The sequence below is a fragment of the Vigna radiata genome, chromosome 8 (assembly GCF_000741045.1).
Source record: "Vigna radiata var. radiata cultivar VC1973A chromosome 8, Vradiata_ver6, whole genome shotgun sequence".
In the NCBI taxonomy this organism is placed as follows: domain Eukaryota; kingdom Viridiplantae; phylum Streptophyta; class Magnoliopsida; order Fabales; family Fabaceae; genus Vigna; species Vigna radiata.
The window spans coordinates 45,483,586-45,507,618 of record NC_028358.1 but is presented as its reverse complement, the minus strand read 5'-3'; the positions used below and the strand labels follow the sequence as shown (position 1 = coordinate 45,507,618).

Genomic DNA, 24,033 nt, shown 5'->3' with positions numbered 1-24,033 from the left:
CTATCTAAACATAAAGATGTCAAAACAAAAATAGTCCTTGCATATTGAAGAAAATAACTCTAAACAATGTACAGTTTTTCTTTGACATCGGTTATAAATTTCTACTACAGTAATTGGCCAAACATAAGGAAACGAGACAAAATATATTTCATTCCTAACTGGATCAAATTTTGAACAGGATTGGATGTTTCATTCTCTAATTCATCCCATTCTCACTTCTACTATGGTCATGATTCCAAAAATTAAATTAATCACTCATTGTCCCATACTTATACAAACAAAGGAATAAACAACCTCCAAAGAAAATCAATCTGGACTTCAAAAAAGACAATTCTTGAAGAAAACGAACAAATTTTCCTAGACTACCATATTACAACATACATGTACAATTGTAGAATTGACAATCTACAGACGTTCGGTTCCTTCATTATTCATTTAAGTAGGTCGGTACAAAATCAGTTTTCCTGCTTTGCCGTCAAAACCTTGACTTCTATGCGCGTTTGCATAGAATCTGGTAAAACAAAATGTTATTTGCTTTGTGTGCATCCGCAAGTGCAATTCTCAAGTTCTTTGTGAAGCTTCTGAAAGAGGGCGAAAAAAATAATCTTGTTATCAAGACCAGCAATTAACTGATGCTTGAATTATTAAGTGTAATTCTTATTCTTCACGATATGTAAAACTCTAAAAGGAAAACAATTATGGAATCATGACTAAGGAGATCACAATCTACTCTGTTAAAATATTCAATGCGACTTTTCACATCCAGTCCTTTCTTATTCTATTGCTAAAAAAATTACAGCTTCAACCTGTACCTCGATTGGGATAGAAATATCATATTGATAAAACAAAATTATACGAGTTAAAGAACACTACTTTTTTCTTATCCTCCTCTTGTTTGTATGAACCGTTGTTATAAACATTGGTTGTATGAATATGATTTTCTATAAAGGATAATGCTACTCATAAACAAATTCTGTACAAGTAAATATTGATCAAGTTGAGTAATGTGGACAGAACAAGATGAATGAATAGTAAATAAAAAACAATAAGTTAAAAGGAGTAAACCTCCAATTCAGTATTTGTAGTTATGATAAGACGGTTCATGAAATTAATAAAATAGCAATTTGATCCCTGAAGATGTACATTATCCATAAATTTAGTACTTCAAATCGTAATACCCCTGAAATAAATAAAATGATGAAAAAGTCCTTAACATTTTAAGTTACGAATCAGTTTAGTCTTTCAAATTGTATAAGATAATTCGAACCTTAAACATAAAAGCTTAAATTCATTTTTTTTTTACCTGTATGTAGGCTTATATTTCGCTTAGTAAATTAAAAAGAATTAAGTACAACTAAATATCTATAAGTATGAATCAATTTGTTTTACGATTGCAATTTTAAAGACTAGATAAATATGTAATTAATTTTAAGGACCGTATTATCTTTTATCAATTTCAGATATCAATTTGACCATCTATTATGTTTTAAAGGACTAAATTGATAAATGTACAATTTTAAGGACAAGCTTACTATTTTATTCTATTCCTTTTGAAGAACAATTTAATAGATTATTACTGTTTAAAAGACTAAATAAAGCATTAGTAGTCTCGTCTTGTAAAAAGTGTAGTAAAGGTTTGTTGTTAGTGCATCACAGCTTATGGTAAATTTAAATATAAAATATAACCGGGTAAAATTGTAGTCGAAGGTTATGTTAACGCATCGCTACTTATAAATAAATATAAAATATTACTGTATTCGGTATGCAACAAAAAAATCATTATGCAAGGTGATACTCGATGAAACCAGCTGCCTGACATAAAATGATGTTTTAAATGCACACGTGACACCTACGTTCCTACCATTGACATTGCTAAGATCACCTACGTTAAATTTTGTCCTTTATCTTTGGTCTTAACTCCCAATGAGAAGACTTTTCAAGGCAACTTTTGACAAAGTCACTTCAATCTAGCAGTGACCCCAACTATATTAAGGTCGGAACAGCAAGGGAAGTTAAAACTAGTTTACCATGGTCCATTGCCCCTCGTAAAAAGACAAAAAGTTGTTGAAGTTTGCAAAATTATCCATAGGGTGAAAAGTGACTATCTGAATCCTAAAGGAGCTAGAGTGCGGCAGCTTTGTAGAAGAGAGAAGAGTCAAGGGATTGAGACTGGGCTAATTGGCTCGGGGAATGGAAAACTACTAATTCTGACAACTTGTAAAGATGTTTATCACGCGCATGACATGGGAGAATGGAGAATAATTCGGGTAGTCAGAAGCATTAATTCTAGCCATGATAGAAGAGAGTGAATACAGTTGAACTATATTGATTTGTTGGTTTCCTTTGCAGTAAAAAACTTTGATTATTTAGGATATGGTTTATGTTAGCTCATTTGGTATGTTACAGAAGGAAGTGGTGATTGGCTGACGGGTTAATGATGATGGCTAGAGGTCTTGGTTGCGGATTTGCTTGCCAGTGTGGAAAGGTGCTAGCTACGTGAGAAAAATAGCGATGTTCGAAGTGACCAGATAGCACGACAATCTCAAAGGAGGACAGTAACATTGCCCTGTATCAGCAAGTTGTTTGTTTTCAAGAGCTAACGCACGTTTTAGGGGTGCTAAAATATCCCAAGCTTGATATTGAACTATTTTTCCATCAGCAGCTGAGTAATCTCCAGGCTTCACAACCATTAGCAACTTTTTTTATTTTACAGAGAATTAATTGGTGGAGACGACTGAAATGAAATTCCTACGACGAAGAAATCGGGGAGGCATTTGTTCATGTATGTTGTGAAGATTTATCAGAGAGAAAGTGGCCCTGTCTCGCATTTCAGTCAAGGGTTCATATTTATGTTTGATACACCTAGGTTAAAGCATTCATTGTTTCTGCCTTCTCGTGGGCACTAGAACTTTCCTCCAGCAATTAATTTATAGATTACTTAATTTGCATATTTCTTCTAAAACTAAAGACTTCAGATTTATTCAGTAATTAGCATTCAATGAAGGGTAAGTATACTTAATACACCTCATCCGCAAAGGGTTGGTAAAAAGCCTAACACAACAATAGATATAGGGATGCACTGAAAAAGGGAAATTTTAATTGAAATTCAATTTAGCAAACAAAAATAATTCATATTTTACTGAAATCACACACCAAATGCAGTAACTTTCAAGTACCAATGTCGTCCAATTCTCACCCAAGCATGTTATAAGACACCGTGATTGTAGATATATAATTTGTATAGCGATTTCATATATTGGAAGCATTTAATCGATAATTTGTGAATAGGCATGGGAATGAAAAGTGTTGGAGAGAGAGAGAGAGGGGGGAAGGGTAAGGTTGTTTTACAGACCTGAACCTGTGTTTGAAGACCTTTAATATGCTGAACGGCCAAATCGAGCATGTCTGCATAGCTTGTTTGCTACAATGAATTAAAGACATTTTGAAACAAGATTAAGAGAGCTTCCCCATTTAAGAGAGTAGTTTGACATAAGAAAAGAAGGAGACAGAAATAGAAACAATACCTTATCCATATTAGGTACAAGGTCCTGCAATTTCTTGAGCTTTCCACTTATTCTGGTTCTTCTCTCCTGTGTTTGAAGTGGATGGAGTTGAATAGAAGAAGGAGGAGTGAGAAAGTAAAAAAGAAGAAGGTAGGAGTAGTCGAGCAATTACCCGCTCAGCAATGCTGCGGGGATGAGTGGCACAGCCTCGCTTAGCACGGATTTTACAAGGGACGGAGTCTTCAGGAATGTGCAAGAGCTTCTCGACAGTTGCCATTTCGAGAGTGGTCTGTGGAAGGCTAAACTGAGATTCCAAGGCGTTGAGGCAATGGAGAATGTCTTGATCGCTGGAGTTGGAGCTTTTGGAGCGCTTAGTTGGAGGAGCGGAAAAGGCGATGGAATTAGAATGAGAATGAGAACTGTCCCAAGGCTCCATTCCGAAGGTGGCATGATCGCCAAGCACCACATTGTTAGTGTTATCGCCGCCGCAGAGAGATTCTTGGCAGTGACCCGTGAAGCTCAGCTGGGACTTCAGACGAGAACCCCGCGTGATTGTGAACCCCGCTCCTGCGTTGCGTTGAGCAGAGATGAGACACGTGGATAGACAATTGGGCCGGGCCCGCTAAAAAAGTGGGCCAGGGCCGAAAGGATAATTTGCAGTAATAAAAATAATTGAGGAAGAATAAGTAAGTTACCATTGTGGTTGTGATTGGGAGTGGGGGCGGTGGGTGTGGAAGCTAGGTGGGAGAGGAAGCCGGCGGGAGAGCTTTTCTGACGGAGCAAGGCGGATCCGAGGGCGTGGTTGTGATATGATGTTTGGTCTTTGCAGGTGGAGTCGGAAGAGTCTCCTCCGGAATAGTAAGGGGTGGGGGTGGGGGTGGGGCGTGATCCTCCGATGAGAGCATCGACGGTGGTGGTGAGGAGAGAGCCCGGTGCGGAGCCGTAGCGCGTGAGGCCAGTTGGCGCGTGGGTCATGGATTGAGAAGAGGAAGAAGAAGAGGAAGAGGAGGAGGAAGAAGGATACATGGGTGGAGAACAGTGGAGAGGGAGATGGAGAAAGTAGAAAGCAGAAAGCAAGTTGGTTTGGTTGGAGGATTTAGAAATAAGCAATTTAGATAGAGATGGATGCGATGGCATTGGTGGGTGTATGCCACTTGTGGAATACTTTAAGACTGCCTGCGCATTGTGCATTTGCATTGGCTGACTGCCATTTGGGTCACGTGCCACTTTTTTACAAACACGACCCCATTCATAGTATCGTATGCCAATGCTAACAAAAGTCGCCCTCATTCCCACAGAATCTTTTGATTCCTCATCCACTCTCTCCGCCACCTCCGATTCTTCCTCTCCTTTCTATTTTTCTTCATTTTTATATTCCCACTTTTTTAATTACTTAAATTGCTTAATGCAATGTGTACGGATATTAATTAACATAATGTTTTCCAGTTAATTAACAGACTTAACTATTTCAAACATATTTTAATATCGATTAGTTTCTCTCGTCTTTCGTAGTTTCGTGGATCAATTTTTTATTTTATTTTATTATTATTGTAAGACTGCAAGGTGAAATATGTTTATTTATATCTGAGATTATGCTGATGCATTTAATTTTTATGTTTGGTTGATTTATTTATTTTAATTAAAAAGCGAAGTTGTGGTTGATTTAAAATAATGGAATTGTGGGAGGAATTGCTTAGTGTTCCCGTGCGTGGAAATGAGGAATTGTGAAGATGAAAGCATGGGGATGGATGATTTGAATTGTGATTGGTGCAGGTAACGGGTACGGGTATGGGTTTGGCTGTGAGAAACCTCAGCCGGTGGAGCTTGCTTGTCGGAGTTTCCAACATGGCAGTGCTTCTCATCGGTGCCTTCTTCATCTTCCAAACTCACCGCCTCTGTCATGGCCGCATCGCCTTTCCAGCCCTCCTTGTCTCCCTCGCCGCTCCAATTAGGCTTCTTGTCATGTTGCAAACCGCATTTGCCCAAGAAGCCGCGGCCGCCCTCATCCTTCAAGACTCCAACGATCTCTTTACACGCCTCCGCAGACGGGTGGGTAATCACATCTCCTCCTCCTCTCTCTCTCTTTTTTTTTTTTTTTTCAATCTTCATTTTCCAATCAATTGATTAACAGGCCATGTACAAGAAATGGCTCTGCTGGAGTCGATCTTCGGCCATCCTTACCGTCCTTCAATTTCTCTTTGCGCTTTACCTTGTTCTCGATTCTACTCGCCATTTCTCCTCCTCCAATCATTGTCTTTTAGGTAGGTCGTAGGTGAGTCAATTCTGGAACCCACTCTTTTCCATCCTTCTTTCTGCCCATTCTTTCTGTAATCTTTACCAATGTAATGCAGATTCCCCATTGAATCGCACCGCTTTATTCGCATTCATCATCCTCGTCTCTTTTGTTGCCATACTCCAGTGCTTCACGGGATCCGATGTTATCAAATGGAGGTCTTTCTACGAAACCCATGATCACGCTTGGAAATGCCACTATAGCGAGGTCTTCGATCATGGCATACGTGAGACCTTGTGTTGTCTGGGCCGGTTCAATTATATGTATACTCCTATAACTAAACCTTACCTTTCTCCCGCAACCACAATGTTTCTCACTATATCTCACCTCTGCTCCTTTAATAACTAACACAGGAGTACAGCCGAAGAAGATGAAGTCTATTCAGTTGCACGATTACTTGGTGATCTTGTTGCTTATCGTGCTTCCGGAACTGGCCATTTGGAACTCTTGGCAGGTTTCTTCTAATTTTCATCTCAAACTCGTTGCCTTTTTATGCTTTATATATGTCGCACAATAACATCGTTCTCAAGGCAACTTTATTAGTTCAAGCTATGCCACACATCAAATACTTGTCAAGAAAATGAACAAGGGTATCCTCCTTGAGACAAAGCAGCAAAACGTAACACAGATTACAACAGTTATCTAAAACCAAGCCTTATTAAAGATTTTTCACTACTAGAGGCCACTGGCTTGTTTAGTCGCCTACTCTACTCTGTCTTTCTTTTTTTTCTCTTTTCATCATAAACTCAGTACATTACCATAGTAGTTAAATGTTAACATGTGGTTGACTGGATCAAGTTGAGGGATGTAGCCGGTGAAGGATTTATAGTATGATCTAAATAGGATATTGTGTAATGGGTCATCTTTCAGATGGACGTGTGGCATATTATTGCAATAATGTTGACCTGCACCAATTTAGTTTCACCTGCACGTCAGCTCTTTGCAATTTTATGACATTGAGTTTTTGTTGTTCAGCTTTAGCTTTACTTCAAAACCATGGAATATCTACAGAATCCTATGAAGGATCCATGGAAGCACCAGAGATGCGAATTAGGGAGGCTGAAGCTCTTCATAAATTTGCCGAAGCTGCATACACAGTATTACTATAATAAACTAATTCCAAATTAATGTTTTGTTTTTACTAACTTGCTTTGAACACCTATTTTGCATTCAATGATGAATGCAGGGTCCATTGCTTGATGTTGGACGAAATCCATGTGTATTTCCTTGTGCGTGGCTGTATAGACAAGGGATTTTGTCTCCCTGGACCCGAAACAGGTGGCATTTTCTTTTTGCATACAAAGGTCTTTATAACCGAATTCTCACTTTCTCAGTAGCATGGGTTTTTAAATTTGAGTGCTATTGGTTGAGTACAAATGATAACTTTGTGATCAAGGTGGTTCTGATACTTGTTCTTTGTAACTTTGAAATGATCTATAAACTTCAAATTGTATGTCTTATCAATGCAAGGTGTTTGGAGAGTTCTATTTTGTTCAGTTTGATTTATTCTCAAGTTTTTTCTTTCCAGTCAGTGTCTNTAAAATGGTANTTTCCCCTCATCAATGTAGCTTTTTCCTTAATTATGTTGATATTTCTTTCATCTTAAGAANTGAAAAAAAGTATTATTTCATCGTAGTTGGATTTATTAAATCGATACAAAGTATGATGTATCCAAATATATGTCAGCAAACTCCAAAAGCTTAAGTTTGTATAACTGATGTGGATGTGTTCTCATTCTGTTTATTGGAAATTTTGATACAAGATTCAAAATTTTGCTTCTTGATTTTAGTTCTGGGAAGGGAATTACTTCCATTTTTGAGGTCTATGGTTTTTTTTAGCCTTGCAACGTGTAACAGTTTCATGAATCATGAAACAAAAACATTATAGGCAAAGTTGTATTTAGTGGTGAATATTCGACAATAAAGTAAATGTGAAGAATGAAGAATAGTGAATGATTGAATTGGAAAAGGAGAGGCTAAAAGAATATGCGAACAAAAGAATAAATGGCTGATGATGTATTTACTTTTACTCAATTACCACTATGCATACCCGTGTGTTTACAAGACAAATTTCTGAATGGTTGTTGATATTTTTATTCAGATCTTAGTGGCGCTCATGCATACTGATTCGTTTATCATTGGTTTTCCTCTATTCTGTGTCTCCGTGTATCCCTTTCCATTACATCCTTTCCAATTAACAAATTAAAAGGTTTCGTCTTCAACATTGTGATTTTATGTTCCTGTTTCATATCTTCATAGACGACCTGTACTGGATGGTGATAACTGGTGGCGAGGTCATGCTGCGGCCTTTCTAAAGTACGTCAATTTGCCTCCAGAAGTGCTTAGACAAGGACGAGTCAGCCAGGTTAGACATGAAAACATATAGAGTTTTGTACAAAAGCACTCTTTATGTTTTGAAAAAATAAAGAGGGCAACATGGGCCTGAATATCAGTAATAATAAATAACATTGCTTAAAAGATGTTGCCACCATTTATGTTTTGATTTTATTTACGGTAGCCCATCATCAACAAGATAATACTCCCCAAGAAAGGTAGATGTCCCGAACCAACAACAGTATGATTATTTTATTTAGATTGATCATGTGGTCGATGGATAATTTCACAGTTTGAAGGAAATTAAAATGCATTGAATTGATTTCAATTCAGATTGTTTTCATTTTTCAAATGTTTGTTTGGATAAGACAATTGAAATTTATTTAATTTTATTTTTGCTTGGATAGAATATTTTAATTACCACCAAAAACAAAAAGCTCATTTTAATTGTAAGCAATATTAAATAATTTAAAAGTATCATTTGCTTATGGCTTTCAACATAAGTTGGGAAGAATATATTTTTCATGCCAAGCTTGTTTTACCTAAGACCAACAAGGGTTTTTTCTATTGACACCAGTTGATTTTTTTTTTTTTCTTTTTTATGCTAGTGTTATCCATAATTATTTTGGATGACATTAATCAAGGTTATTCTTTTGACATTGTTGGTCTGGGTTATTATTTTGCTAACTTTTCAACCAATGTAGGATAAAATTTACCCCAGTTGACATTGGCTAAAAAAGTCTAGACATGGTTGACTCAATCAACGTTAAGAAAAAATTCTTGACCAACTTTTGTCAAAAGCTAATGTTGATAATGTCGATCAGAAAACAATCCATACAGTGTCGAAAAAAAAAAATACTCCACCAGACATTGAGCGAAAATAATTTCAATGACATTTGACAGGAAAATCTTAACTAGTGTTGATTGAGAAATAGATCTAGCGGAAAAATGATCTCAACAATGTTAGCCATAGAATAACTCATATCAACATTGACTGAAAAACTTACATCGACGGAAATGTAATTCCACTAACGTCAATAAAAAAACTCTGGCTAACATTGGTTGAAAATTAGACCTATCAACGGCTGAATTGATGACTTCTTTACTAAAAGCAAGCCAATGAGTGAGTATAAAGAGAAGAGACATAGACTTGAGAAATGAGAGTTCATGAAAATTTTAAATTCTTACTTTTTTTAGTTGTAATTTGAAATTCCATGATTTTATGTAATGCCATTAGTCTTGTAAATTTTCGGAACTTCAATTTATTTTAAAATTTTCTATCTAAACTATATATTTTGTCATAAAACATTTAAAATTTACTTTTTAACATACTAGTTTGATAAATATGAACATAACAAATGAACTGACAAGTATAGATTTATAAAAAAACTTATGTAGATTTTGGTATGATCAGGGGGTACTTTACGTACAATGTAAACGGATTGACAACCCCATTTTTCGTTTGATTTGAACTCATGAGTCTATATCCTTGTATTTTGATTCCTAGTGGTCGTAAATTTTTAATTTTAAAATATGGGGAAACTCAGTTCTATCTAACTTGAGTTGAGATGATGGTAATATACTAAATTTATTTATGATATATGAATATTTCTATTTTTATACTATGCTGGCTTAATTTATATTTAATTATTTAGATACCCATGTCAGGTCAAGTGTCAAGCTGCATATTTTGTTGTGGTTCTACATCATCTACAATCTGTGGTAATTGCTATACGTGGAACTGAAACCCCAGAGGACCTAATAACTGATGGGTTAGGCAAGGAATGCTCCCTTTCTGTGAATGACTTGGCTGGCTTGATCAAGTATTTTTCATTCTTTCTCCTTTCGTCTCTTTGACCATTTTCATAAAGATAGATAACCCTAGGGTGGAGGTGAAACTTTACTAAGAATTCCCAATTAATTCATTGATAAAATTCACACAGGTTGTAAACATTGTAATACTCTAGTACCTACAGTTCATAACACATATTACTTTCAACTTCCTTTTTAATGTCAGTTTATCAGCATCTATCCTTATATCCTGTTTGGGTCTTCTTTTTCTTGGTTTCTGTGATAGAAAATGATTACTTTGTTGGCAAATGCTGCGTTGTTGAACAGTGCAAATATAGCGGTGCTAGGTTTATTCCAATACTTGAGCTATTTTATCGGAGTTGTAATAGATATTTTTATCTATAGTTGCATATTGTATAGGAACTACGAAGTGTGATGAATGAGCGAGAAAGAGAGAAAACCCAAAGTGAGAATACAAAATGGTGTTAGAATTGTGTGTATCACATTTGCTCTAAAATCACAAATCATAAGCCTATTGACAGGATAATACTGTAGGACAATATTTGCATCAATTCAAGCAATTTCTGTTGGAAGTGATTGATCAAGATTCAAGGACATAACTGTTTCAATTAGCTAAGGCCTGCGTTGTCACTGCTTATAATAATAACATACCAATACCTTGTGCCCTTAGAATGATGGGGAGATATGGGAAGCTTATGGAGGTACTACTAGGGTTATAATATTTTAAGCACCAAAAAATAGCCCAGTTTTGTTTATGGAATAACTTTTGTTGAGTCAGTATACTGTTCTGAATCTTCTGGAACTATTCACAAAGCAATAAACAATCCTCACAATTTTGAGATGCAATTTGAACTTCTAAATTTTATGATATCTGCAAATCCTCTGGTATAGTTGCTGGATTGATTTTCAATGTCTCTGAAGGGAGGCCACATACATATCCTGGAAAATGAATTATGACATGTTACGCTATGCTGCATGATTATAAACTGTTTATAAACAAAGGCTAATGAGTAATGACATCCCTATTGAGTTACTTTTATCTGCAGAAATAGTCCTCTCTCTATATATCTTATAGTTTCAGTTCCAATGTGTAATAGTTTTATGTGGGCCAAACTGTATAGATCCTTTCTATGGTTCTGCACAATATTCTGGTTCCTCACTTAAATATTTTTTGCCCTGTTTTCAGTTCCAACTACATTCATTATGATATAAAGAAAAATGTGGTTTCATCTTTCCCTCACTATGGCCATTCAGGCATAGCTGAAGCTGCACGAGAGCTTTTTATGCAGATTGAAGGAAATCCCGAAAGGCCTGGTAAGAAATAATTCAGGTTTTTTAAACTCGTGGTTCTTTGTTATGGAGAATTGGTCTTATCAAACTGTTTCTTCGTCCTCTTTCCTACGCTATTGAGGTAATTGAGTGGGAAACAGAGTAAGGAATTAAAAGGGGAAAGTTTTTATTGGGATGCATAAAAATGCGTTCTCCTATGTTTTTCTAGTACATTCTCACATGATTTCCTATAAAAACATTTTTCTCTTAATTCCTTTTATAAGTTCAATGTATAGAACTGAAATTGTATTTAATTTAAAAGCATTTGACTCGATTACATAAAATGAATTTCATTTTTGACAACAATTGTTTTTCGAAGTGGAAATGCAGACTCTGAGTCCTATGGACTTCTTTCTAAATTACTGGGATTTGGTTGTGAATGCTTTGGGTATAATGTCCGAATAGTCGGGCATTCGCTTGGAGGAGCTATAGCTGCATTGCTTGGACTGCAGGTATGATATTTTTCACTTCAATAGGAATATTTACTTTACTATCTTTCTTTAGTAAACATAATTTGCTATTTTGATTGCTTCAGAGAACTGGGTATTCATTGAAAGTCTATTATGAAAACAATATATAGGCAAACGAATATTCTTTGCTTCCTTAGAAAATATAATTGTAGAAACAAATATGAAGCTGGCTTGAGGTCACAAGCAGGGGATTGAATTCTCGCCTTGTCACAATGTTGCAAATCCTCAAGTTCTGAATCTTAATGAGATGTTACTCAAGTACAGGAATTTCTATAATTAAAATTAAAACCAGCATCCATCTAAAGAGATTTGACTAAACAATGTATGAGATATTGAAATTATACATCCTAATTGTATTGCATTTTCAGCAAGCAAAACCTATAAATCATGGACAACTTAAAAGCTAACTTACCTTGTGAATACGCAAAAGGAAAGGCATTCCTTTTTGTTTCAATTCATATTTGTTCTAAAATTAATGAAGGAATTTGGATAGAAGATTTAACTCAAAGAGATACACTTGCTGGATTTGACAATTTTCAAGCCTATAAAGTATTGGAGAGAACCAAGGATCTTTAGTTTAAACATGGAACTCAATATTAATTGTACATTGTTAACGAAAGAAGAATTAGGGCTTGCTAGGATAATGTCACCCACATTGACCAACAAAATGACCAATGAAAAGCTAGAACCATGAATGAACAAAGAGTAATCATTTTTAGATTATTTAAAACCATGTTTTGGTAATGTTGAGGCAGAACTTGCATAACTATTGTCTAGGGGCTTGTTTCAATCCATGTATAGACGTATTCAATTTGCAAACTAATCCTTATGTTTATGTTTTGAAACCTTGTGAAATATCCATGCATACTTCCTCAAATAACTCACCATTTAAGAATGCATTGTTGATATCTAACTATGGTAGGCTCTAATCTTTTGCAGTAGCAATGGCTAATAGATCCTTATAAAAGTAAGTTTATTCATTGTTGACAAAGTGGGGTTTTAGAAATCAATCTCAACTTGTTGTGCATAGCCTTTGACTACCAACTAAGTTTTGTATTTGTCAATTGAAGCATCAACATTATATATAAATTTAAAAACTCATTTTAACCCTATGCAATGTTTGTCTTCTGGTAAAGTTTTGCATAAGCCAAACATCCTAAAGCTTTTAATGAGTGATAATCAAGTTTGGATTCATATAGAAGTGATTTTTGTAGTAGTACTGGATAGTCAACCCAAACATCGTATAATTAGAAAGGCTGCAATGGAAATACACTCCCCCCAAAATTGGATTGACAATTTATATCGAAGTAAAATGACTACAATCATCAGCCAAGGTTAAGAAAGAAATATTGTTTGTCATCATAAGTACTTAACATTAGTTAAGGTTCCCAAATGTCACAATTTACTATATCAAATAATGATTGAAAGACCTTGTTGAGTGAAGTGAAAGATAATCTTCTAATATTTAGAAAGAGGAGAAATGTAACAATTGGAATTGGAAAAATTGTGTGCAATATCAAAAAGTATTTCATTACTCAAAAGTCGAAGGCTTTATCATAGACATGTTCAAATCTAGAATGTCGAACAAAAGCATACTTACAAGAATTAATATTCAAAAAAGAAAAAAACGGTATTTTTACCAGTATTAGAGCAAACATAATAACCGATTATATATAATATCTATTATATCTAATTATTTTTTATTCTAATACTGATATTATATAAGATCAAGGGGAGTTGAAAAACTCAATTAAGCATTGAAAATAAAGGGCTAAAAAATTCACAAATAGAAGATTATTTAATAAACTCATATGCGAACATTTATTTAAGTCATTAAATCATCATTGTTTCCTCTAGTATTGCATAATTTATTTTTTAATTGCAACTAATTTCCTTCAAGTTTTGAACATTCAGTACTTAGAAAGAAAATTTTCCTTGCACTTTTTGGTCTTTTTTAGCTGCCGTCTTTAAGCATTTGATTTTATAGCACAAAATTAATTCTGGTTTTTCCCACAGCTCTATAACCGCTACCCTAATCTGCACGTTTATTCATATGGGCCACTCCCTTGTCTGGATTTAGTTGTGGCAAAAGCATGCTCAGAATTTGTGACAAGGTACGTACTAGTAAAAAGTTTGATTTGGGTTGACTCTCTTTGGGTAACACTTTTAATTTCCTTTCTGCTTGCTTTTATTCTTTTTGATGCAGCATCATATTTGGTAATGAGTTTTCATCACGCCTTTCAGTTGGATCCGTTATGCGGCTAAGGGCAGCTGCAATCACTTCACTATCACAAGATCCTAAAGCAGATAGTGCCGTGATTTTCAGACTTGCTCGTAGGTTTCTATACCTAAGCAAATATCAGAGAAATAACACGAATGCTGAGAATGAATCCGAGCTCCAATCAGGGACCATCAAGGATGATATAAACCATCAAATGCACAGAAGCCAGTGTGAAACTTATAATGAAGGTGTCTAATCTTTAATAACATATTAGGCATGTTGTAGAATATATATTGTTACCCTACAAGTGTTGGAAATAATGTTTGAAACTGATAATAAAGGGGTCTAATCTTTAATAACATATTAGGCATGTTGGAGAATATATATTGTGACCCTATAAGTGTTGGAAATAATGTGTATTCTTCCATGATTCATCGTACTCAGTTTGTGAAAGGTGCCTTTTCTAAAAAGATTTCCATTATTGCAACAGGCAGCATTGAACAAGATAATCAGACCATTAAAGGGGGTCTTGGTATATCCAACTATGGTGAATACATGTCTTTTGATAGTGAAGATTGCCTCAACAATGAGCACGAAGAATGCTCACTTTGGTCTGACGCTAGGGCAAGGGATCATTCTGTTGGAATTGATAATGCCAAATTTACAAATGCTTTTGCTAAAGATGCACGTTCAATTAATGATCCAGTGTCTCAGTTTATAGAGACTGTTCCAGATTCTGAAAATCCGTCTTCCAATGATCCCCCAGAGCTGTACCTACCTGGTTCTGTGATTCACATTGTACTGGAGAAGCAAACATCACAATCTGATCTTAAGACGTTGTGGAGAATGCAGGAGAGGGGAAAATGTTATAAAGCTTACATCGCAGATAGAGAAAGCTTCAAAGATATTATTGTTTCACCATCTATGTTCCTTGATCATCTTCCTTGGAGGTAAGACAGATTACACAACCAGAACCTTTTCTCATTTCTAAATTAAATTGTTTGATCAGTTCTCACCGAATTTACTTGGTTTGGTCAATTGTTGGACTTGCCAGATGTCATGATGCCTTGCGAAAGATATTGAAAGCTCAAACTGCTGAAGATCAAGTAACAGTACCTCACATCATCTGATATATTTTTGGACAGCAGTAGAACTTACTGACATTCAACGTCAAACGAACTATACTAATTTTTTGCTCCCGCTTCTTCCTACTGATGCCTAGATCAATACCATTTTCGAAAGAGTGAATGTGCTTATTCATTATACTGTATATAATTTTTGCACTTGTGTGCAATGACAATAATTTATACTGTTCATAATTATTTGAAAGGGTAATTTGTATCATAATTAATTTAATTATAAAAATATAATCTGTGTTGTAATTAAATTGATTACTATTAAGTTAATTCCACTGTATTTAATACAATTCATTTAAAAGGTAATGTGTACTGTTATTATTTTTGTTACCATTAAAACGAGAGTAAATTGTATTGTAATTAATTTTGTATCAAGTAAAAGGATGATTTTTATAATAATTAATTTAATTTCTATTAAGAGAAATTATTACAAATGTTACAATGTTGAATTATATAACAATTTATACTTGGATAACTTTTTTTGACATTGTTGATATATTTTTAAGAATATTTCAATTTTAGTATTTTAGAACTTTAACTTCTAATCTTTATAAATATTTTATTAAATAATATTCTAGTTGATAAAGCATATGATCATGTTGAGCTTGCTAACTTTATAAAATGTTCTGTGTATATGGCATGATAACCTTTTGTCACACATAATGATTTGCAGAGCGTAAATTACTGGTTTTTTACTACCTCGCAACTCTGTCGTCTCTTTAGAGTAACTTGACCGGATGCTCCTTGGTATATGGTGTTTGGCGTGGCTTAAATGTCATGATTGTTTTTCAAGTGAATATGATGCTAAGCAAGCTTTTTTCTAAAAGAAACTATCATGGGCAGGTGAATGAATTACTCCGAATGTGAATTATGGATATATATTAGACAAATGTGATGCTGGTAAGGAAAATAATAGAAATAAAAATATTTTTTTAAAGTTTAAAGTAGTTTATTCGTAAATTAATTTAATTTATTGGATTTTTTTATATAATTTTCTAAATCTTTTTTTAAAATGAATTTATGGGCAAACCTTCATCCTTGTAGACAACACAAGAGTCTCTGGTTTGAAAGTAACATGAATGCAACTGACATGCAAGAAGTGAGCTAGTCAGTCCATTCTGGCAGGAAACTGAATGAGAAGCTTTGAGAATGGAGAAGCTTTAACTAGTTTGGATGAGTAAAATTAATATGTGCATGCTTTATATTGCCCCTCCTTTTTGAGGTGGTACTTCCTAAGTTCAACTCTTAAAATGTACTATGCGTATCGTATCCTGCTTGCTGTACGTTGGATGCTACATGGAAGCTGCACAACTTGTTATGATCAGAGAAGGGGAGAAAAGAAAAGCAATTATATAGTCGTACTCTCATGATTAGTGTATGGAAAAGGTGAAAGCTTGATTCTACGAAATCAAATATATATATTCAAATCAAATCTAAAGTGAGCCAAACTTTGGAGTGGCACTGTGAGGTTTTGACAAAGCATGATGATTTCTTTGCGGTCAGACGCCACGATTATGTCTTGTAGTTGAGCATGCACAGAGCTTAATTAAGATTCTGTCTATTCACAAGTAACAGCTTTGGAGTAGCATTAATGATAGCAACTGATAAAAAGTGGCAGTGACAGTGGTGGACTCTGTGAGATGGGAAGTGGGGTTCATGATCGAAACATTTTCTCCTTTTTTAGGATACAGAGAATGAAACGAGGACACCAGGAAAAAAAAAATGAAAAATGGAACACAGAATGGAAGTATGTTACTTCTGTGTGGTAGGTCTTTTCTTTGCAGCCAAGTGGATCATAAGGATTTCTTTGTTGTCAGAGTTCAAGCTGGTGTCTTCTGATTACAGAGCCTGAGCTAAGAAAAGTGCTTCAGACAAAGCTACCAGAGCTTACAGCGATTTATAAATATGAGCACATAAGCCAAATGTTTCGGCCTTAAACTTCTAAAACAATATTCGAAACTTATATGCAAACGGGTGAATCTTGGAATTCTCATTTACTCAAATATTAGGCCCCCACATGAAAAGTACAAGTTTTTTTTGTATAAACACAAACGTCTTAGGTGATGCAAAGCTGCATAAGATCCCAATGCAGCTTTTATTGGGTGTGATAGAATGAATGGATTAGATTTTATCTGTTTTGGGAAAGCTATCATTTTCACATTTATTAGCAGTCTGCCTGTGCAGTTAATCTACAAATGTAGCAAACGTTCAAGGCAAGCCATGAATGAAAAATAAGAATGCCTTGTACTATTTGTCTTCCTCAACTCCACAAAATTCTAATCTCAATTAATCTTTCAGGAGTTAAAAACTGACTAGGTACACCATTTTATTTACTGACAACATTCTTGGTAGAATGAGTAAATCAATGTCAGAGGAAAGATAACTGACCTTACTTGCCACACAGTTTTAGCAAGTAGGGGGCTCTCTGATAAAAACGTGGCCAAGACAAACTTGGCTACGGAATGACTTTTCTTACCAACAGTCATTGCAATAGGTATCCATTTCCGAGTTTTACTCCAAAAATCCAGAAATAAAAGTTAACATAACATCAAATGTCGAATTCAGATTCTCTACTTAATATTTTGGGATTCTTCTCTGTTAAACATTAAAAATACATTGATGTTGGTATATTATAAGCTAACTAATTATTAAGACAGGCCTTATCGAGAGAGGTTATGGAAAAATAGATTTTATGAAAGCAATTTTAGTGGAAACTCGATGGATTAGAAACAAGACTATAAACATTTAAGGAATGGCACCTAAGTTAGTTGTGGTGTGCCCACTTGATTCCACATTTTAAGAGGCATGAGGACAAATTTGGTGAATGTGTTGATAAAGTTTGATACTTGCATTGCAACCTTGGGTGGGTCACTTTCTCTTTATTACTTTATGGACTATTAATATTTTAGGATTGACTATTCTCCTCATATTTTAATGTGTTGTATACTACACAAGTTTTTAAATATCTTTTTTGTCAAATTCAGATACACTTTTATGTGCAATTACAACAGTGGTTGCCTCAATGACAGATGATTCTTAGTTGCAAGGCAATTGTGTTAACTGTGTAATTCCTATTTTTTGGTTGGTGCCTCAATTATGACTCTTTAATTACATTAAACACGAGTAAGAACATTGGTTAGTTCCACACAAGCAAAGCTAAGGAAATATAGCATAGCAGCCTCATGAAAAGTGGGGTTCATGGATCTCAGGTACAGGGTTAAAAACACACATATCTGTTGAAAGAAAAGGTGAAGGGTGAAGTAGTCAATTTACTTTGATTTTGGAATAATCAGAACATGACAATATGTTTCACAATGTTTGCTTTTCTTAGGAAGTTTATGAATTGATTGGCGTCCTTATCTCCGCACTCACAAACAACTTCTGAAGACCACTGAAAACGAAATAATTGAAATTGCAGTTTGCTTGCACATACAACAAATCATTGCAAGTTTTAAAAAATGAGAATGGTATTAAAGAACTTTATGAATTGCAAGCAAAATTTGAAAATTTGTATGAAGCTTGATTTTGGGTCAATCCATGATTAACTTTTTGAAATTGGGGTATTTGATGAGGTGAGAAAGTAAAAAAAGAGAAACATTGGATACCAAGAGTGAGAATTTTGAAGAGAGGTGAATGAGTTGCAGTAATTTGATACATTTTGAAAATTGGAGGAAGCCAAAGACTTTTCAACCAAAACAGAGGAAAGTTCTCGTCTGGTTCGCTAAGGACACAAGAGAAAGAGAATGTGACCTGTGATGATTAGGTTTCCATTTGAAATAAAATAAAAATGAGAGCAATAGACTCCACGTGGGACAACAAAAACGAGGCATATGGGTCCAATTTTCATACAATATATCTTCATCTTCAACACCCCAACCCAATCATTTTATTAAAATATGTTTTCTTTTGTTTTCTTTAGCTTGCTTTTTAAGATAGTAATGTTTCAATTATTGATCATTCCCAATATTCTTCTTCTTAAAACCTTCTCTCTAAAGCAACACGTATTTCATCTCCACAATACAATTCATTTTATAATGCATCCATCATCCATCTGAGATGTTCAATGTTTCTATTCCTAACCCTGCCTTTTTCTTATTACCTTTTCAAGATAACACATGATAATCACATGACTTCGTATCAAACTTTTTTAAAGCATGATTTAATCTGAAAATTTACCTACCAAACATCTAATGTGCAGCAGAATTACCATAAGGCTTTACAATAAAGTGATAAAGGGTTTGGCTGTACTGAAATAAAAGAATAGTGTTCCTGGGGAAATCAATGAGTTGAAGTCCGAAACTTACTGCCATACAGATGCAAAGCATATGGATTATTAAAGGGTACATAAAAATATTGGAATGAAAACGACATGCTATACTTTTATGTTTTGTCCACCAACATGATTGAGTGATTGAAAAAAATAATAATAATAATACCATCACAATGACTTTTGTAGAATATACTGGGTGAGGGGCCTGAAGTGGGAAAGAAGAAAGGAAATTGGGATATATAATGTAAGATATATCCATGTTAGCAGTGGCTCACAATTTTTCAGACAAAAAGGTTCACCATACCTCCAGTTTTTACTATTATCATTGCTGCATGCACAGTTTGAACTAAAGATCAACACTTGCAATATTGCATCAGATTTTCTCCAACTGGGTAGCACAGAAATCACGGGACTAAAAAACCATGATGGGCCATTTGTGCCATCTTTCATGTTATATGTCGGATCTGCAAGAAACATGAAATCTACGTAATGCCATGAATAATACAAATCTTATTGCTCTAGGAATGGGTTTCAAATTAATGTATAAAGCCATAAAAACTTAAATTTGTCCATTACAAGTAAATTAAATGCCCTGTTACAAGGTGCAGCTACCACTGTCTGAGATCCATGTTTCCTTTTGTTGTTGATTCATCTTTCTGTCAACATATGTTTACCGATCCGTGGCTAAGCAGTCACATCTGGAATATAACACGTGGAGGAGAGTTATAATTTATTGAACAAGCGTACATGTTTAGGTACCATTAATATCATTAATTTCCCAATCTCTCACCTAAACTCCAATTTTAAAATACACAGAGGAAGTTTAGATTAACGATATGATCTGCTTAAACTATGTATGTTAATGAAACTGCACAAACCCCCATGTGAAAAACAAAACTACCATCAAATATACTCCTTGTAGAGGTAAGTTTGACCTTTGTAAGTTCCATTGAAACGATGAAACACAGGCAACGGTTGAGAATAAACAAAATAACATTGATAATAGTTTTACTGTGAATCTGTTGAAAGTTGTAAAGACATAATGGAGCGGACAAAAGACATAACATAATATCCAAATTGCCTTTTTTAATGTGGTCGCGGGCCCCGGCGGCTGAGGGAAGACATTGTGCTTGTTTGAAGCATTTCATCATGCACGTGGTCCACGCCTCCCTAATTATGTTATGCCCTCTCACACACAAACAATTTTTCTATATACTAACATAATCATCAAATCTCATCTTCATATATCATACTGCATACAAACACATACGCCAATCTCTTTCTCATTTTCTACTAAAATTTTCATCATCAAACATAATCATTAAACAGTACACCGTTGCCTTTTTCATCATCACAGCTGTATGCAACTATATATTTTATTCATTTCCTCTTCCATTCTCTCTATGTTCTTCTCTTTATTTACATCACTCACTAACTAATACGAATTCAATTCACCCTAAATCATTTACCTCCACTCTATACAAATATATATTCTTCTCTCAAATCAATATTGCAGGTCATGACGTACGATGTTGTCTCATCTTTCAATGAAAGAAGAAAAATGCAAACGAATTAGGACGACAAAGGGTTCAAAATTGTATCCCAAATTACAACTAATCATAAATTTTATGCCAAAATTAGTTAAAAGCTAGTTGGAAGATGACAGCGGCATTTGGTGGTATTATTGACTAGCTGAAAGAAAAGGGTGGAGCCTAACTTGCACACAAGTCATAATGAAGATGAAGTAAAGTATACGAGGTTGATAATTTCCCCGTATGCACAGTATATGCTTGTATAAATGCTTGTATGGCATAAATCTGAATGGTTTACTTTTCAAACACCAAGAAAACGATTCAAACAGTTTTTAATGGATAGATAATGATGTATTACTAGTTACTAATAATATATATAAAACCTAATTAATGAAGATACACAGCTGGCTATGGCTATGGCTATGAAGATATTAATAATAATAATGGATAGTATTGTACCTTAGATTGTCCAACCAGGAAAAACTGGTGCAATGTAATATAAGGCATAAATCTATCTTCTATATCCTATCCCTACTTTTTACATATATATCTAACAATTTCATAAGATGTCTAGTGGACCTAATAGCCACACTTTTCCTTTATAGGTTTGAATATAAAAATTAAAATCAATTTTAATTTAATTATGTGTCATTTACTTGTAAGTATTTTTGTGACAACATATTATTTATAGGGTTAAATATGTTCTCAGTTCTTATATTTTGGGACGATTTTAGTTTTAGTCCATTTTCAAACTAAGGTATAATTTAGTCCTTCAATTTTAGAAAATTCTGGTTTTAGTCTTTTTTACCAATTTTTTTTAACTTTATTTGTTGTTTCAAACGCGTTTCTTAGTTAACATTGAAGCAAAAATGTGCCAAACAGTGTAAACAATCCAAATGCTATAATGAAACGTGTTTGAAGCAACAAATAAAATTAAAAAAATTTGGTAAAAAATACTAAAACCAGAGTTTTCAAAAGTTAAAGACTAAATTGTACCTTAGTTTGAAATTGAACTAAAACCAAAATCGTCCCAAACTACAGGGACTAAAAACATATTTAACCCTTATTTATTATTTATAGAAGCTTGGAGAAATAAATGGTACTAAGATAAAGTCATGGTACGTTTTTCAAGTAAATAAAACTAATCAAAGCCATTACAGAATGAGGTTAAAATTAATTTTCCTTGTTGGGAGACAACAGAGACAAGTAGAATCAGATAACAAAAAATATGTATAGAATGGGGTGAGATATGTAAAAATGTTTTTCTTTCTTATTGTTTACAATATCATACCTGTGTTCACTGGCTTTCGACACGTGTACCAATAAAAAACAAACAACAAAATTCAAATCTGACATGAAATTTCAAACCTTTGAATATAATAATACAAGTAAACCGAATAAACCATAGTTAAAATTTATAATATAATTATTATTTTATACTCCTCCAGGTTCTTCTACAACGGCTATTTTTATTTATTTTTTTAAATTTACATGGTGTCGGTGAGTTTAGTGTTATGTCTTCTTCATGTGCATTACATATATTCTTTGAATTAATGTTATTCAACTCCTTCATTACTCAAATCATCAAACTCAACTTGATCCTATTATATAATTAATATATTAATTATAGAGAATCATCCACATATATAAATACACTCAAGTCTCCTTCACAAATAATTAAATTAATCAATTGTAAATCATGTTTACCAAATATTTCATTAGTTTTATTTTTTTTAAAATATCTTAGTCAAAAATAATTTTGAATATTAACTTTCCAAACGCACGCTTAATTAATGTTTCCTCAAATCTCATATACAACAGAAAAAATAGTTTACATTAATTAAAAAATTATTAAGTAATATTTAATTCTATTGATTTCATTTCAATAAAAGAATTTATAGGAACTTAATAAAAATAAATAAAAGAGAGTAATGGAAAATAAAACTCTAGTTAAATAAATAAATATATTTCAATATATACTTTGATTAAGTAAGTTAATTGAGTTTTGTTTCTCTTCTTATACTTGTTACAGGAGAGAACATCCAGTATTTTTAATTAATTAGTTTAACAATAATAAGTATCAAACGATTTTCATAATTTTAAAAAGACGTAAATATGTTTCTTTTATCAAACCGTTAGGGTTAGGTTAACTTCTGTATATTGGCATTTGATTTTATGAATAAAAAAACATATATTTTTATTTTATTAGTCAATATTTTAAGAATGCTAAATTAAAAATGTTGACAACTGTGTTTCCAGGACATTATTTAATACAATTTTATCAACACACTCTAAGTATGTTTTTTAATACAACTTCATTGTAATTTTAATATTTTTTCTTTACTAACTACGTAAACAACGGCTTTAAAATTCTGAAAAATAGAACCTAAAGTCATTTTATAAATATATTTTTAAATCTCTATAATATTCACTGCATAATTATTTTACGAATATAGTTGACAAGTTGAATATCAGGCAACTGTATTTATCATCGTGGTTGAAAAAACATATATAGGCAAATATATTTTCATGTTTTTATATATATTTTTTTAAATCTCTAAATATTAACCTTTTTGTTTTTGTTTTGGTTCATTTCATTATTTCGTTATCAATTTTTTTTATAACTTTTAATTTACTTTATATAAATATTATCGAAAAAACGTACATTTGTAGTATTCACATTTTTCATTATATTAAAATAAAATAATTTTAAAAATATATATTAATTTGTAGATAATTTTTTGTTGTAAATAACTGTTTTAGCTTTAAAAAATAATTATTTTCTAAAAATAATCAAATAAAAAATAACTAAATTTTAAAAATATCACTTAAAAATAATTTGATAAGATATGTTTTAATTTTAAAAATGGTTATAAAATTAAAAGAAAAATTCTTTTATATAATGATATAAATGAGTAAGTAATTTAAATATATAAAAATAATATATGTATATGATCAAAGTATCTAAAATTATATAGTAATTATTTTAAAAAGAGAAGTTATTTAACTATTTAAAAATAAAGAAATTTATTCAATCACTTATTTTATTAAATAAATAAATTATTTTTCGTTTATTAAAAGATAAAATTGTTCAATAATAAAAATACAAAAAGAAGTCCTCACATTGCATATCC

At 33.2% G+C, this 24,033-nt stretch overlaps 2 protein-coding genes and 1 long non-coding RNA gene across 6 annotated transcripts; 1 reads left to right on the top strand and 2 right to left on the bottom strand.

The window, feature by feature from the left end:
• Positions 1-124: 124 nt before the first annotated feature.
• On the bottom strand, positions 125-4,917 carry LOC106771988 (transcription factor bHLH128). Its single transcript, XM_014658086.2, has 5 exons — positions 4,199-4,917; positions 3,676-4,070; positions 3,525-3,590; positions 3,353-3,421; positions 125-581 (listed from the first exon to the last, which is right to left on the bottom strand). Exons 1-5 carry the CDS (start codon positions 4,791-4,793, stop codon positions 528-530), a joined length of 1,179 nt encoding a protein of 392 aa, XP_014513572.1. The 5' UTR covers positions 4,794-4,917; the 3' UTR covers positions 125-527.
• A 168-nt stretch (positions 4,918-5,085) lies between these two features.
• On the top strand, positions 5,086-15,350 carry LOC106771987. Of its 4 annotated transcripts, none has more exons than XM_022785858.1 (14): positions 5,086-5,552; positions 5,635-5,764; positions 5,855-6,059; positions 6,150-6,250; positions 6,772-6,893; positions 6,983-7,074; positions 8,055-8,160; positions 9,798-9,901; positions 11,128-11,255; positions 11,601-11,722; positions 13,757-13,854; positions 13,947-14,209; positions 14,452-14,911; positions 15,016-15,350. In XM_022785858.1, the coding sequence occupies exons 1-14, from the start codon at positions 5,292-5,294 to the stop codon at positions 15,089-15,091; spliced, it is 2,268 nt and encodes a 755-aa protein (XP_022641579.1). In that variant the 5' UTR covers positions 5,086-5,291; the 3' UTR covers positions 15,092-15,350. The 4 variants fall into 4 exon arrangements, with proteins under 4 accessions (XP_022641579.1, XP_014513568.1, XP_022641580.1 ...); XM_014658082.2 differs by having other exon boundaries at positions 9,798-9,952; XM_022785859.1 differs by lacking the exon at positions 5,086-5,552 and having other exon boundaries at positions 5,648-5,775; positions 9,798-9,952.
• A 4,023-nt stretch (positions 15,351-19,373) lies between these two features.
• Positions 19,374-21,428, bottom strand: LOC111242329. The gene is made up of 3 exons (XR_002669138.1): positions 21,359-21,428; positions 19,944-20,065; positions 19,374-19,831 (listed from the first exon to the last, which is right to left on the bottom strand). It is a non-coding gene; the product is annotated as an uncharacterized LOC111242329 (long non-coding RNA).
• Positions 21,429-24,033: the final 2,605 nt, after the last annotated feature.

Excerpts from the sequence above, each read along its gene's own strand:
- LOC106771987 (XM_014658082.2), top strand. The coding sequence starts at position 5,292 with ATGGGTTTGGCTGTGAGAAACCTCAGCCGGTGGAGCTTGCTTGTCGGA. Across the intron at positions 6,251-6,771 it reads CCATTTGGAACTCTTGGCAG|CTTTAGCTTTACTTCAAAAC; the intron begins GTTTCTTCTAAT and ends TTTGTTGTTCAG. Across the intron at positions 11,723-13,756 it reads CTGCATTGCTTGGACTGCAG|CTCTATAACCGCTACCCTAA; the intron begins GTATGATATTTT and ends TTTTTCCCACAG.
- LOC106771988 (XM_014658086.2), bottom strand. The coding sequence starts at position 4,793 with ATGAGGGCGACTTTTGTTAGCATTGGCATACGATACTATGAATGGGGT. Across the intron at positions 3,422-3,524 it reads TTGTACCTAATATGGATAAG|CAAACAAGCTATGCAGACAT; the intron begins GTATTGTTTCTA and ends AATTCATTGTAG. Across the intron at positions 582-3,352 it reads GTCTTCAAACACAGGTTCAG|AAGCTTCACAAAGAACTTGA; the intron begins GTCTGTAAAACA and ends GCCCTCTTTCAG.